Here is a 15,866-nt window from a genome sequence, read left to right on the forward strand (position 1 = left end):
ACACAGTTGTACCATTATTTATCTTTTATACTGTATTTTTATGGTACCCTTTCTATGTTTAGATATATTTAGATATACAATACTATTTTTACAATCATCTACAGTATTCAGTACAATAACATGCTGTACAAACTTAAAGCCTAAGAGTAATAGGCTATACCATATGGCCTAGGTGTGTAGTAGGCTATACCATGTAGGTTTGTGTATGTACACTCTATCATATTCACACAACAATTAAATTGCCTAACAAGGCATTTCTCAGAAAGTATCTCCATCATTAAGTGGTGCATGATTGTACTGTGCATAGAAAGTGCTAAGAAATAGTCTGTTAATAAGTCCCCATAGAATGATCTTGTCTGATTTAATTTTATTTCCAATTTTAAAATTATTTTCTATGAACTGGATCCTTCCAGGCTCTTGCCCAGCCCCTTGATGTTATTTCCAGTCTACAAGGATGCTCTTAAAATTTCCAAGTTATTTGCAAACAGAAAACCAAAAAGTGACTTTGTTTTCCAGCCACACATTTACCTATTTAGACAGTTGTTAGCACAGTATTCAACAGAAGTCTGAGAATAATGTGGCATCACTAAGAACAAAGAAGGAAAGATGTCAAACTGAACCAATACACAGCATGAACCATCTTTTCAGGCTCACATAGAGTAGTAACAACACAATTTTTCTTAGTATTCAAGGTCATCTTGACCTCATTTAATCCTTAAGTGTGTATCATAAACACCTATTTTTCTTGGAAAACGATTTCCAGGCTACACAAAGAAATGTCAAACTCATTCTGTCAGAGCTTTAGAATTATCAGGAGACATGAAAAACACAGTATAAACAAAATTACTTATTTTTATAGGCTACACTCTGTAATTACACAGCAAGAGAGAAATTCTTTCATTGATATAATTGCTATCTTACATGTATTTTTATTTCTAAGAATTACAAAGGGAACTAACAGGGCCTCAAAATCTTTTAAAGAGATAATTTTAAATGGTGAAAAATTTTGGAAGCATATCATATCTGTGTGTGATACACATAGTCTCTTAAGAATTTTTTTGAGATGAGGCGCGCAAACTCCAGTCTGTTGGTCAATTCTGGCCCATCATCAATTTTGGAACTTCCCTGAGCTATGGATGCTTTTTATATTTTTAAGTGATTAAAGAAAAAAGTCAAAAGAATAACATGTTATGACATGTTAAAATTATCTTATATCCAAATTGTCGTGTCCATAAATAAAGTTTTGTTGGAGCACAGCCCACCCATTTGTTATGGACTGGTTTCATTCATGCCACAATGGCAGAGTTGAGTTGTTGTGCAAAGCCTAAAGGCTTTGTTACCTGGCCCTTTCCGGAGAAAGTTTGCCAACCTTTAAGAGCTTTCCCCTAAAGAACACCTAGGCAGTCCATAAACTGAAGACTTCTTCACAGAGATTTCTTGTGTCATGTTTTAAAAAAAAGAATGAAAATGCACAAATTTAGTAAAGATAATACAGTTGGCTTATCATGAAATAAAATAATAGACATGCCTTTATTAGATTTAGGATGTGTCTTTTCCCACTTTATGTTAGTGTAGCATAATTATTAACATGTGCTATGGGGTCATTCTTTTTCCTTGAATCTTGATTAGCTTTCTGTGACCTTGGGATAATTACTTAACCTCCTAAGCCTTGAGTTCCCTATGAAAACAGAGTAATAATGGTACCGACCTCATGAAGCTATGGTGGTATTAAGTGGGGTGATTTTTTTTAAAGGCATTTAGCTCAGTACCTGATACATAGTAGATGTGCAATGAATTTTTTTAATAATTATCATCATCTGAAAATGTCACTTTCTAACCAGAAGCAGTTGTCTGCTCCTGGTACAGCCTATAACTCCTGTTTTGACAAGGAAATCCATAAAACCCTGCTTAGGTAATTTCACACAACAAAGAGTCCCTTTCATTGTATTATCTGCAAAAAAACTCTCCCAGCTGAATTTAAGCTGGTACTTGACAGGAAAGTGGAGAAAGGGAGGCCTAGAAACAAAAGTCACAGGGACAAAAAAGTGCTGGCGCCTGGCCGGGTGTGGCTCAGTGGTTGAGCATCGACCTAGGATCCAAGAGATCGCGGTTCGATTCCCGGTCAGGGTGCATGGCCGGGTTGGGGGCTCGATCCCCGGTCAGGAGGCAGCTGATCAATGACTCTTTCATCATTAATGTTTCTCTCTCTCTCCCTCTCCCTTCCTCTCTCTGAAGTCAATAAAGATATATTTAAAAAAAAAGTGCTGGAAGGCTGGTCAGCAGCTAGATTAAGCTTGTGAGTAGAAAGTTGGGATTTTCCATGTTAGACTCCATTCCAACTTTTTCTATGTAGAGTCCACAGTTCTGTGACAGGCTACTGATGACAGCTCTTCTTTTTTTAGAGTTTTGGTCATTTTATCCATTTTATGTTAACACAGCCATTTTGTTTTTATTACTTGATGTCTTAGCTGATGTTTCCAACCAGAATTGCTCTTAGAAACTCATGAGGGTGTAATGCTGCAATTCTTGGAAGGTTAGTGATTTCTTTCCTATGAGGTTTGCTGCTGTCTCCTGCCTGAACTTGCTTTGCCCTTAGAATCATGATGACTCTGGATTAACGCAGATGAACCAGAACCCAGCAAACATATGATTTCTCAGCCGTGGTGCCACCTTCCCTTTCTTTCCTCATCTCTAAATAGGTCAAGACCAGCCTCAGCAGAGGTGGTCTCTTTTGCTCGCCAGGAGCAGTCTGGAGTCAATTATTAAGTGGCATGAGGAGGAGAACCTTCCTTGGTTGCCCTTATGGAACCAGCCTCTGCCTCAAGAGAGTTATCAGGCGGGAAAGATCCCCTAAGACAAATAACTCTTTCATCTCCTCATCCCCCAAAATCATTTACAGAAATATCAGAATCTCAGAAGGCAGTAGATATCTCACAATACAGCCACAAAACAGATTTTGTGTAGGTCCGCTTCCTTTTTTGAAAGAAAAAAAAAAATCACATAAAATAGTTTGTACAAATCTCATTTGTTTCTACTTTCTGTGTTTTGTGTCTTGACGTGTTGCTTTGAAGACAAGCCCTCCAGATTTTATCCTTGCTCCTCAGTTACGGATGAACAATTCTGGTTTATTGGGTTTAGCCACTCAAAGGAAGAATGAAACGTTCCGGCATTCTTACATGACCTAGTTGGAACCACGCGAAGAAGACGGTTGGGGGCACGCACCCCTCAGCCTGGTGCGTGAGGGCAGCCCCAGGCTCGATGCTCACGTGCATGCCCGTGGATGGAACGGGGGGGGGGGCTCTGGTTATTGGTAGGAGTAGCTCTCATCGTCGTATTCCAGCTCATCATCATCATCATCATCCAGCAGCCCATACTTAAATTTCCGGTAGACAGTGCCATCTTGGCCCATGTAGACGATGTCATCCTCATCATCCTCATCATAGTCGCGGTCCCTGTACTCAATCACCTGATCCTCTTCAAAGGTGGTGCTCTCTCGAAGGTTGCTCTTGTAGGAGGAGTGGGGCTTGCTAGGGTCGGCCAGCTTTTCATAGCCCGCCTTCTCCGCTGCCTGGGCTCGGCCCCTCGATTTCCTCCAGACGATCACAGCCGCCCCGAGCAGCAGCACCAGCATGACGAAGGAGGCGATGAACAAGGCTGTCAGGGAACGCTCAGGGGCAGACTCGACCTCACTTGCTCGAAGGATGCACTCATCTGTTGGAAGGTGACCCCAAAGGAAGAGGGGGGAGAGGATGAGAGAGAAAAAATGGAATGGTGGAAATTAGTTTCTGAGGTTAAGAACTTCAACTTTATCTTTTAAATCTACACTGGTAGAATTTCTCTCTGATTTTCTTAAAAGGCACGCCACTCTGCAGGACTGTGGTGTGTATTGCATGAGAAGCCCAGTCTACGTCAGATGATGCCATCAAACCCTTCTAGAATAAAGGTCAGTTTGAGATCCAAAGGGAGCCCCCCCATCCCCATACTCATGGGTCAGTAGCCAAGTGTCCAACCTTACCAATCAAGTATATTTCTCTTCTGAGAAAAATGTCCCACCTTGGGCTATGAATCACTTAAAGCTAAGTAAATAACTCTGACTTTTCCCAAAACTGTGCCCTTTCCCAAGCTACTCTTAAATCTGGTCCAAACATGATTGTGCCACCATTCAATGACAGGAGCAGATTATTTATAAAGCCATTGATTCTTATTTCTGTGTGGGGCCTTAGATTTCCTTAGGTCAGTCTGTTACTTGACAGTTGAGAAAACTGAGGCCCACAGAGAGGAAGTGAATTTTCACATCGTCAGAGCCACGAGTTTGTTTGTGGAGCAATGAGAATTCAAACCCAGAAATCCTAACTTCATGGTATAGTCTGGAGCTGTTAGGATAAAACACTCTGACTACTGTTTTTCACTTCTTGGCATTCTGTGGCCCTGATTTGGCAGGGAGAGAAGTACTACCTTTAAATTTCTTCTATCATAATTAAGATTTCTGAAGAAAGCTCTGCCCCCTGTCATTCACCAGTCTCTGTTCTGATGCATTGAGAACATGGAGTAATGAAAACTGTCACAGATGAAAAGATTAAACCGTAACTTCAGTGATGGCTTCATTTTTCTTACTTGTCAACCATTTATTCAGGTGGTATGATTTGAGTAAGTTACCTATATTTTTTTTTTTTCTTCTCTTCTTTAACCCACCAAATGGGAGTGTGAAAGAAAGTATGAAAGAACTAGAGAAAAAAACTATCAGGCCATGTTGGATGTACAAGCTGAAATTCACACTGTTTTCCATAAACACTTTTTGAATCACCTGAGTCTGACTCCAGGATTCTTTTATGAGAGATTCTAGGTACATTGTACATACTAGCTTAATGATATAATACTGCTGCCAATTATTTTAAGGGCGATTAGTTTTGCTTATTAGGTATTGGCTGATTACATCTGATTCATCACCACTATATCTTTCTCTTTTTGCTAGTGATAAACAACTTTTCTATTTTATTGTAACTTTCATTCTTATGAGATTTTGCCCATTAAGCAGAATTTCTTCTAAAGTAACAGCACTATCATTATGGCTTTCATTAGCAATACAGCACAGAATTTTTCCCTGGAGGAAATATTAAAGTACCAGAGAGATGGATAAGCAATCGGTGTGTGGTACTTGGCGATAAATACTGCCTGAGGCAGGAGAATCAATAAAAGACCTTTCAATTACTAGGGCGCCATATGCAATCACATCTTACTGTTCCACAGTCTTAGGTTTGCAGTCAGGGTCGGCCTCTGTGATCTGGTTTCTTTGAAGGAGCAAATGTCTCAGTAAAGAATGAATAGGTTGTCAAGAGTGTTTAGACTTTTGCAGAGATGCCCCAGGTGGATCTTTGAGAACCATAGACGGCCCAGGAAAGCTGACTAACTAGTTTTTAATAGCAACAGGCTTACAGAAACTCTACCCCCATCTTCTGGTTTCATTTAAAGCCATCGATGTAATTAGGATTATTATTCTTAGCTGACACAGCATGAATATTAGGCAATCAAACCCTGAAGGTAGATGAATATGAGGAGCTGGGGAAATCAGCTGCTTGTAGGGGTGGGAAAGCTGAAAGAAGGAAATCATTAGTTTTTGGAAAGATGCTATTTAGAATTTAATTGAAAAGGCTGATTAAAAAAATAGAAAAGGCTAGTAGTAGTGATGGACCTGGGCTCTACTTCACTTATAAATGAACATGCTCCCATAAATATGATATCTGTTTTTGTCAGGCCATGATATATCTGAACCCCAAGGAAATGATTTGCTTCTGGACTAGAGAATATATTTTAAGAATTTATTTTTTATTTTTAAAAAGAAATCATTCCATTTGGAGTCTTTCTAAGTTTGTGGCCAATGGGAACCAAGTACCCATACAGATGGAGCTGGGGGTGGGAGACATTTGGGGGACTGGGGATTGGTTAAAAAGGTTTGTTTCTGTTTAACTTTCAATGAAAGTTCATTTCGAAAATGCCTTAGGTCTGTAATGGGAAGCCTAGATTTGGGCTGACTTCCACGGAATGATTCGTCAAGATAATATTGGCATCGGCTTTCTTGATAGTTGATTCTTTCCCTTTTTTCTCAGAAGGGAAAAATAAAAAAGGAATAAGGTAATTTTAGAAAGACAAAATTCTAGACCTACTTGAGCTGTAATGTTGGAGGCAGCACAGTTGTGGAAAGAATGCAGGCTTTGCAATCCAAAGCACCCATATTCTAATTCTAGATGAGCCTCTTAACATTGGCGTGGACTCAGGCATGCTAATCAAACCCTTTGAGCCTCAGTCTCCTCATCTGTAAAACGGGATTAGTAATATCTACTTATATGAGATGATGGACAGAAAGTTTCAAGTACAATAGGCACATAGCAAGCACTCAATAAAAAGGTAGCCATGTTGATTCTCCAGAACTTTCTATCCTCTCCCTCCTGCTCCCATCAGCTTCCTGAGGACATGCCCTTCCTCTCCAGGCTGCTCTTCCTCTCCCCTCACCTGTGGTATCCTGGCAGTCGCAGCACTCCTCGGTATTGGTGGGATCAGAGGTGTTGCAACAGTGCAGGCAGCGACTGTCATCCATGAGCAGCAGGAGGTTGGCGGGACACATTGTGCAGTTCTTGGCTCCAGGCCCTTTGCATTGTACACAGCTCTCGTGGCATTTTTCACAGTTAAATTTATCCCCCTGTTAAGAACAATCAGAAAATTCCTTTTGAGTGGGGAGGGATTTACAAGGCCCTGGAGTTCTCAGGTGGGAGTTCTATCTTATCTCCATAAGGAAGGGAGGAGGTTGTGATTGTTTAACTAAAGCCGTTAAATCTTAACGGGAAGGGAACTGGGAGATGAGAAAGTGGCCTCCCTCCTGACAAATTGCTCCGTCCCTTGTGCTGGAAAGATGGTGTAATAGCAAAAGATGGAATGGGCATTGTCTTTGTTGAGCACTGTGGCGTGTTTTAGGCACTGATAAGGTGCTTTCTCAGCTATTAGTATCTAATCAAATCTTGGATTAGGAGTCAGAGCCACTGGGTTCAATCCCAGCTTTGTTACTTACTACTCATGTGGTCTTTACTAACTATTTAATCTCTCTGAACCTCAGTTTCACCAAAGGGTAATAAGGGCTACTGTCAGAATTTAAAGAAAGCTCATATGTGAATGTGCTGAATAATGTTTATTTCGCCATAGAGAGATTTACTCAACTTCTAAAGTTTGGAAACATAATCAAGAAGTTAGCGGACTCAGAAAAATTATGGTTTCTAAGCAAGCAAATGAAAATAAATCTTAACACACTGTGAAGGGGTAGAGGAAATGGAAAAACATCAGCTAGTAGTTCTGACTTTATTCAGATTTCCAGGTTAGACAGTAATGGGGTAAGAAAAGATATATCTACTTCTGACATAACATACCTATGCAGACCTGAAACTTCTAAGGTCTTGAGCAATGAATGTAGAGTTAATTCTGAGGCCCTCATGACTTAACTTCCCCATTACTTATCTCAGGTCTTCTCAGTTCCTTTGATTGAAATTAAAGCTACAGGTGGATAGCACCATTAATCCATGATTCAATGGTAGGAGATTTTAAAATATTAAACCTGCACTCTAGAGAGTGTAAGAATTTTAGGACTTTTTTACTTTGCCTAGAATGACATGCAGAAACTAGCTCATTTCCCTCTGTGGAATGGCAGAAAGCACACCATGCCCAGCTCTCAGTACCTCTCCCACTCTGTATTTCCCCACAAAACAGTCTGGGACGCAGATTTCTCCCGCCAGGTGGTAACTCCACACACAGGATAAGCACTCCAATGCTCCTGTTCCTGAAAGAGGAAAATGATTCTAAGTTATGAGCCTGACCTTAGGTTTCGGCCTCTGTCTTGGTTCCAGAACACCCAAGAGCAAGGACTATGACAAGTAAATTGAAGTAGAGGGTGAATTGATTGAGGATATGAAAAAACAAAACAAAACACAGAGTCTACAAGACACCAGGTGAAGACCTAGAAATTCTCCAATTATTTCAATCAATGTAAACTTTCACTTTGGAAATTGAGGATTTGGGGATGACAGATCTTTTATTAAAGCAAGGGGATTTTCAGAGAATGAGAAATCATATAGAACGTTTATAAAACCTTCATTTATCATTCTGCTTATTTTTAACCAGTATAGAGGACAAGGATTATACCAGCAGATTTGGGGGGGTCCCACAACTCAGTGAGTAATTCATGATTAGGCAGTTCCTAACTGAGAAACAACACCAGACCTAAAACTTAAAATGCTAGGGCTACAAGAATTTAGCAGATCATTTTGTCCAATGGTTCTTAATTTTGGGCGTGGTGGTGAGAGTTTTCTTTGAAATTCTCATGAAAACTATAAACTCTCTTCTCAGAAATTTGACATCCTATTTGTTTATTATTATTATTATTATTAATTTTTAAAATCCGTATCTGAGGATATTTTTTCCGTTGCCTTTCAGAGAGTGGAAGGAAGAGAGAGAGGGAGAAACATTGACGTGAGAGAGACGTATCCATTGGTTGCCTCCCATACGTGCCCCAAACGGGATTGAGCCTGCACCCGAGGTACGTACCTTTAGCCAGAATCCAACCCAGGACCCTCAGTCCTTGGGCGGACACTCCAACCACTGAGCCAACCTGGCTAGGGCTGTTTATTTTTTTTTAAATAGATAAAAACTAAGGCTCAGACATGTGAAGTCACTCATTCAAGTTTACATAGGTAATGATGGAGTCATGATTCAAATTCAGGTTTGTTGACTCATACTCTAGTGTTCTTTCTATCATACTCTTTACCTTAACACATGAACCACCACATAGAGGGGTCTGGATCTATAGACTCTGCTTCCTGTGGAGGTAATACCCCTCTCTCCTAATTCAGAGACCACAAGAATGACTGACTCAGTCATTTCTATGTAAATACCAAGTGATAATTCCTGGAAAGAGTTTAGAGACAAGAGACCTGAGCTCTAGATCATCCCCTTAGGAAAGCCCTGGCATTTTTGCTGAGAATTTCTAAAAAGAAGCATAGAGACAGACAGGGCATGGAATGTGCCTGGTATTGTGAGTTGGAATTTGTGTAGGTCTTCCAAGCAGAAGACTATTGTAAAGAGTGGTTAGTTAAGCTTGAACTAGAACAGTCCTTCAAATTCACTATGGAGTTAATGTTTCATGTCTGATTTGAGAGCTCAATCATTTATAATGTTTCTATGGAAAAATGAATTCTGAGCTATGAACAACACTTAAAGAATAAACCTTTATTACTCAACTGCTTTTTTGATTGGAGCTGCCTGTAGTGATATAAATTCAAAGCCATTGTTTTTATTTTACTTCTAGTTTCATACAGAATTTCCTACATGTCTGGAACATAATTATGGTCTCTGAAAGAATCAGTCTTCTCATACTTCCTTTCTTCCTACCGTACATTTCCCTAAAATATAGCTTACATGTCTTACTCCAATTTTAAAATAGACAGACTCACTTAAGGTAAAGACTGACCTTTGTGAAGGAAGCTACAGGCCTAGGACATGACTACCCATTATGACTCCATTTTAGTTAGGAGTTCTTATGTTCAGAACATCCTTTTGGTTACCTTTTGGTCTCTGAGTTTGTAAGGCCCTCCATGGAGGCCTCCCCTGAGCTAGTCGGGTTTAGGATGTGGCCCCTTTTTTATCCACACAGGAATTTCTTTCCTAAATGTTGACGAGAATTCATCATGATCACATTTCTTTGTCTAGCTATGGAGGAAATGAGCAGATATGGATTTTAGAAAGCTCTCTCTGGCACTATTGTACAGGGTGACCTGGGGAGAGAGCACAGACCGGAGCCAGGATTCCATGCTCGCTATTTCAGAAAGTCGGCTAAGGGATCCTGAGAATGGAGAATGAGGATAGTGTGAGTGCAGAAAGAGATCCGAGTAGAGAAATGCTTAGGAGAGAGAATGTTTAGGAGAGACAGTCAACAGATCTTGAAGTTTCTCTTTGCTGGAAGGTAGGTGGGTTGGGCAGGAGGCAAGGGGTGGATAACTTCAAGGTTTCAAACCTGGGAAATTGGTTGGATAGTGGGTCCATTAACAGAAAGAACGAGTGTCAGAGGAAACCCAGATTGTGTCTGCTCTGGGACATGTTGCTTTTAAGGATCTCTGGGACAGATAAGCAGGTAACTGGAAACTAGGAATGGAACTTTGGAGAGTTTGAGGCAGATATCTTAAGTAGTTGTTGAAGTAATGAAAATAAATTTCACTAGGCAGATTCTAAGCTCAACATGTAGTGAAGGAAGACAGAGTAGGTGTGAAACATCTCCTGGAGGAGACAATACCTGCATCCGGGTCTTGAAGGATGGGAGAGTCTGACGAGCAGCAGTGTGGTACAGGAGTAGCCCAGGCCAGAGGGCAGATGCAGAAGCCGGGAGAATACAGAGGGTGCTGATGCTGGAGAGGACTGGTTATGAGGTTGGCAAGTAAGAGGAACCACCAAAGGTGGTGGAAAAAAAGAGAGGGGCTAAGCAGGAAGTCAAACTTTGTATTTTTCCATTCACTCATGGAAAATGATAGGTACACCCTCACCTTTGCATTCACGGCAAGTCGGGTGGCATCTCTGACAGGTCTGTGTCCTCTGGTCTGCGTAGTAATGTTCTGGGCAGGTGCGACGGCACTCTCCCTTGGAGCGGAGCAGAAAGAAGAACGTGTCGCAGGACAGGCAGTCGGTGGTGCGCGGGCCCCGGCAGGCCTTGCAGCTCTTGTTGCACCTCTCACACTGCCCAGTGGAGTTTGCTGCATAATATCTGCAACCAAGGAGGGGAGCGAAGACAATTCTAAGCTTTGCTCCTAAGTTGGGCGTAGAGGAAGAGTCATGGCTGGTCACAGTGGTCATTTATAAGCTGGTGAATTACCTTTTCTCGTTACTAACTATACTAATAAATCTAATGATTCTCAGTTTTCTTATCTGTAATTTAGGCATTACAGTCTCTCCCTTGCTATTTGTGAGGATTAAGTTAGATAACACATATAAAAGGACCTAGTTCTTACCACACGTAGTAGTGATATAACACTTATCCACTACCTTTGCTTTCTATATACCCCTATGCTTCTCTACTTGGAAATTCAAGCTTTAAGTTGTGTCGAATGGGATGAGGGAATGGAAGACATCTTAAATGTACTTCTGAGTGGTTATTCTAATTTCTGTTTAAAAAACATCTTGAAATAGGGAGGTGGCATGAGTGATGTTGATGGTTTCATAATAATACATGTAACCCCTATTTAAAAGATTTTTGGACACTAAATATAACAATAGTTATTGTTCATGAAGTTTCTACTATATGCCTGATAATACACTAGGGACTTCATAAACTTAATATATCACCTTATTGAACCGGAAAATGAAACACTAGAGTATGGCAGTTAGGAGCTTGCCCTTTGTTAAAGGACTATATGGGTTCAAAGCCATACCACTTATGAGCTGTGTGACCTTGGGCAAGTCACACAACATCTCTGTGTCTCAGGTCTGTAATATGGGGCTAATGTACACACCTACAATTAAACAAGGTATTACTGAGAAAATTGTTAGGACAGTGCCTGACACATAAGTAATTAATGTATATTAATGATAATTATGAATTTTATGATTAATTTGCATAGTAAACCTTATGATTTACATATTATTATTTCTATTTTACATATGTAAAAACTAAGGCTCAGAATTTAGACAGTTTGCTTAAAGTCAAACAGCAGGGCAATGTGATTTGAACTTATCTGTTAAATACCACTCTAACAAAGCAGTGCATTATTTGAAGGTAAATTTTAAAAATTCACATAAGATATAAGAGAGAAAAGGAATCATTGTCAAAGATGAACTTCTAGAGGTCACCTGAGCCATCTTGGCATCTCTGGACATCTGCACACTGAAGCTATCCTAGAAACCCAAAGGTTCAACCCTTGGTTTCTCTGCCACAAAACTATTGGGACCATTAGTTTTTTGTTTTTTAAGTTTATTTCAGTTGTACTAACTTGTTGGAAACTAGCGCCATGGCTAGATAATGCTGAGCCTGCCTCTCCCTGGCCACCCGTAGCTGATCTGCATGAGTACACTTGTACCTCAGAGGCCCAGCTTGCAGCAAGTCAAGCCTTGTTTCACCTTCTGAAGCACTGAGGGGAGAACAGAAGCAAGCACCAACCCAGGGCTGAATAGCTGATAAAGATCACCTAAAGTTCCAAAGAGAAAGCAATGGGGAAGAGTGAAAATCCCTACAGAACGGAGGGAATACACAGCATTGAAGTCAGATCTGGTTTTTAGTTTTGACTCCACCATGTATTAGTAGCTGTGTAACTTTGGGTAGGTCATTTAACCTTCCTGAGACTTGCTTTCCTCATCTGTGAAATGCAGAGAGTAATATCAACCTCATAGGATAGTTGTTGAGTCAAATTGTAATGCAAAGATACATGGTGAGTGGAAGTACTGTGTAAACTCTAAAGCAGCCTACAAACATTTCTTACTAATGTTATGAAGATTAAAAGAATCAATAGGAACTGTGGGGAAAAAGGCTTATCAATACCAAGCTTTAAAGGTTATCAAAGGGTAATGCTAAAAGAAAGACAATGGACAGTTTACTGGATCAGGTTACAAGAAGAGAACAGCACCACTGCTTATTTTGATGACTCTACTGCATAAGGTGGCTGTGAAATCTCTGGAGCCTATAGCCTGGAGGAAGATCTTGTGCATAAGTACAAAGAGTAACTGGGGCCTTCAAGATCCTGCCCTGAGGTCAAACACGAAAATAATTGTGTGTGTTGGGACAGGGTGCAGAGAATTACATACCTGCGTTTCCAAGGCAAAGAGTTTATATATATGAAGCTCATGCAATGCGTGTGAATCATTGATTTTACAAGAGGAACAATTTCTGTTAAAAATGTCTCTTAAATCTAAATGCAGAAGAGAAAGAACCTACATTCCTGGTCTTGGATTTCTCTAAGGGAAGCATGCTTCACCGCTCCCTTGTTTGGCACGTGAGTCTGATTTAATAATCTGACCCTTTGTGTTCTCTTACTGGGTCACTTGCCTCTCTTGTTTCCTTTTCCATTCCTCTGAACTGGCAGAAATCCTTTAGAGACTGTTAAGCTTGGGTTGCACTCTCATCTTTGTCCCTTATTGGCAGTGAGACTTCGACCTGGTTATATAAATGTTCTGGGGCTTAGCTTCCTCATCTGCAAAAATGGGTCTGCTCATAGTGAGATCTGGAGTGGTTATAGGATTAAATGAGGGAAAAGTGTGTTGAGCAACTTACCCTTCCCTGCACTGGGGCAGGCACTCCTTTCCCAGCTGGAACCAGCCCGGTTGGCAGGAGAGGCACTGTGTGCTGTGTCTCCCTTCACATGTCTTACAGGAGCTGTGGCAGGGGTCACACCGGTGGCTGTCTTCATCAGTGTAGTAGCCCTCGGGGCAGTCCTGCACACAGGTTGTGTCTGCCAAGGGAGGAAGAGTCTGTCTTGGTATCAAGTATGACACACGTCTCCCAAACCTCTTCTGTATGCTCCCCACTGTGTACCACGGTGGGAGGGGGGTTCACAACAAATGAGACAGTGTCCCTGTGGGCTGATGGAGATCCTTGAGAGCTACGATGAATATCCAAGAAATAGAATCAACCATAATACCATTAGGAGCTGACAGAAAACAGAGGTCACAGTGGACTGGCCATGTTGGGTGGGATGGAAACCAGCCTGTGAAAATGAGCTAGAGGATGTGTGGGGTCTCCCAGGAGAGGGAGCCCATGTAAGGCTGGGGCTGAGTCAGGGCTCCATTGAAGAAAGCAGAAAGTGTGATGACATCTTCCCACAATTTCCACTTTCTGTTTCTAGCCTTGAATGTGTTCCCTCCAATACGTATCAAATTTCACCTTCGGTTCTGCTGTGCTGTTCCACACACTATGGCTCTTGAAATTTAAAATGAAATAAAATTAAAACTTCACTTCCTTAGTTGCATGAGCACAGATGTAAAGCACTGCCATCATGAAGAAAGTTCAATGGACAGTGAGACTCTGTTTTGCCCATGTATTTAAAGACTAATTAAAGCTTTAAGTCCTCTGTTCTGTACAGAGAGATGAATCGGAGTCAAGTAGTTCAGTCCCACACAACCCCAGTCCTTTCTCTGCCAGCTCCAGTGGAGCTGCTGATTCTTGTCTTTTCTTCTTCCTTAATAACATTTAGGAGTGGAAATGGAGGGTGGTTTAATGAGAAAGCACAAAGCTGAGATTCGCTGGCTTTGCTGTTTAGCACCCAGTTCTTTGAGGCAGCTTCTGCCCCAGTTTTAGATTAACCTCACTGAATGGAACTCAGGCTCTCCTGCATTTTTAGTATTAGTCACTGGTCAAGTTTAGACCAGACCATGAGCCAGTTTGTCTCCATAACTCCAGTCAGCATTAAGTACAGCCTTCCCCCTGTACTAAACCATACTAGAGCTGATGCGGACTCGACCTCTGTACTGGGAGACTCTCTGAGTTACTCGAGGGCAGGGCCATGCCATTCATTCTCTGATTTGCCATCACCTAGTACCAGGGCCAGGTACCCAGTCAATGTTTGTTTGGTGGCTATTTTGTTAAAGAGGGATATTGGCAATAGTTCATTGTCCCGCTGATGTATCTGGCTTACTAGGGGGAGGCCTTAATCCCTTAAAGATGAAACACCTCTGTATTAGTTTCCTATTGCTGTCATAACATATTACCACAGACTTAGTGGCTAAAAGCAGTACAATTGTTTCATCTTACAGTTCTGGAGGTCAGATGTCTAAACTGGGCCCAGAAGGCTATGTTCCTTGTAGAGGCTCTGGGGGAGAACCTGTTCCTTTACCTTTTTCAGCTTCTCGAGGCCACCTGCACTTCTTGGCTCATGGCCGCCTCCATCTTCACAGTCATAACATAGCATCTTCTCTCTCTCTGCTCCTCTGTTCTGACATCACATAGTCTTGAACTACTATCCTTGATAATCCTGCCTCCCTCTTACAAGGACCCTTGTGGCACTCCATGATAATCCTCCCAAATCAAGACTATTAATTCAATCACACCTGCAAAATCCTTTTTGCCAAGTTAGGCAACATATTCCCAGTGCCTGGGGATTGGGATGTAGACATTTTTAGGGGGTTAGTCTTGTTTTTAGGGAGTTTAGTATTGTTCAGTCTACCACAACCTCCAGAGGAATTATCTAGCTTATTCCTAGCCTGACCCTTGAGAGGGTAGTGGTGAGGGACAGGGCGGGAGAATATGAGAAGACCAGGCCTGAGCACATCCTGTCCCCAGCCCTTGGGGGACTGTGTAGAGGATTACACATTGTGTACTGTATTACACCTTAGTGCTGAAGTCTCAGTTCTAGTCTGATTCATAGCCCTAGTTTAAGAGAAGACCACCTTGTAGTGATAAGACATCTTCCTGTCTGTGTGAAGGCAACTGAGGTGATCACTGGTAGCACTCTAATTAGATAATTAGAAGAGAAGGCCCTGGTGTTTGGGATAATATAAAGATGTGGAATATTCTTATGAAGCTGTAACTGCTGGGAAGAAAGGTCATTGAGATTTGTGTAAGTGGAGATAAGATGAATGAATAGAAACTACTGCCTTTGAGTATTTTCTACTGGAAGGTGATCAGGACCGGTATGAGGGTAGCTACCCCTGTGTCTTACCAGGGGAATGGTGCCCTTGCTGATGACATATCAACAAGGAGAGGAAAGTTGTTACATATTTCTACTCTGAGAGTCTTGCTTCTCGGGTCTGCTCTAGTGGGTTGATGAATTCTGTCACTTTCCAGGTCTTCAGCATATTTGTTTCTTTCTTCTCTCCTTCCTACACCCCTTCACTGCTCCTTCTTTCAGTTGAGTCAA

At 41.4% G+C, this 15,866-nt stretch overlaps 1 protein-coding gene across 1 annotated transcript in view; it reads right to left on the bottom strand.

The window, feature by feature from the left end:
* Positions 1-354: 354 nt before the first annotated feature.
* The window catches only part of PCSK5 (proprotein convertase subtilisin/kexin type 5), a 383,530-nt gene continuing 368,018 nt past the window's right edge, over positions 355-15,866 (bottom strand). Inside the window, exons 34-38 of the mRNA XM_081151682.1 lie at positions 13,286-13,463; positions 10,572-10,789; positions 7,719-7,819; positions 6,508-6,694; positions 355-3,711 (exon numbers count right to left, since the gene is read on the bottom strand). Of these exons, the coding sequence (XP_081007808.1) occupies positions 3,305-3,711; positions 6,508-6,694; positions 7,719-7,819; positions 10,572-10,789; positions 13,286-13,463 (1,091 nt within the window). The 3' untranslated portion in view covers positions 355-3,304. The remainder of the gene's footprint in view (positions 3,712-6,507; positions 6,695-7,718; positions 7,820-10,571; positions 10,790-13,285; positions 13,464-15,866) is intronic.

Source organism: Miniopterus schreibersii, assembly GCF_964146895.1.
Source record: "Miniopterus schreibersii genome assembly, chromosome: 11".
Lineage (NCBI taxonomy): Eukaryota > Metazoa > Chordata > Mammalia > Chiroptera > Miniopteridae > Miniopterus > Miniopterus schreibersii.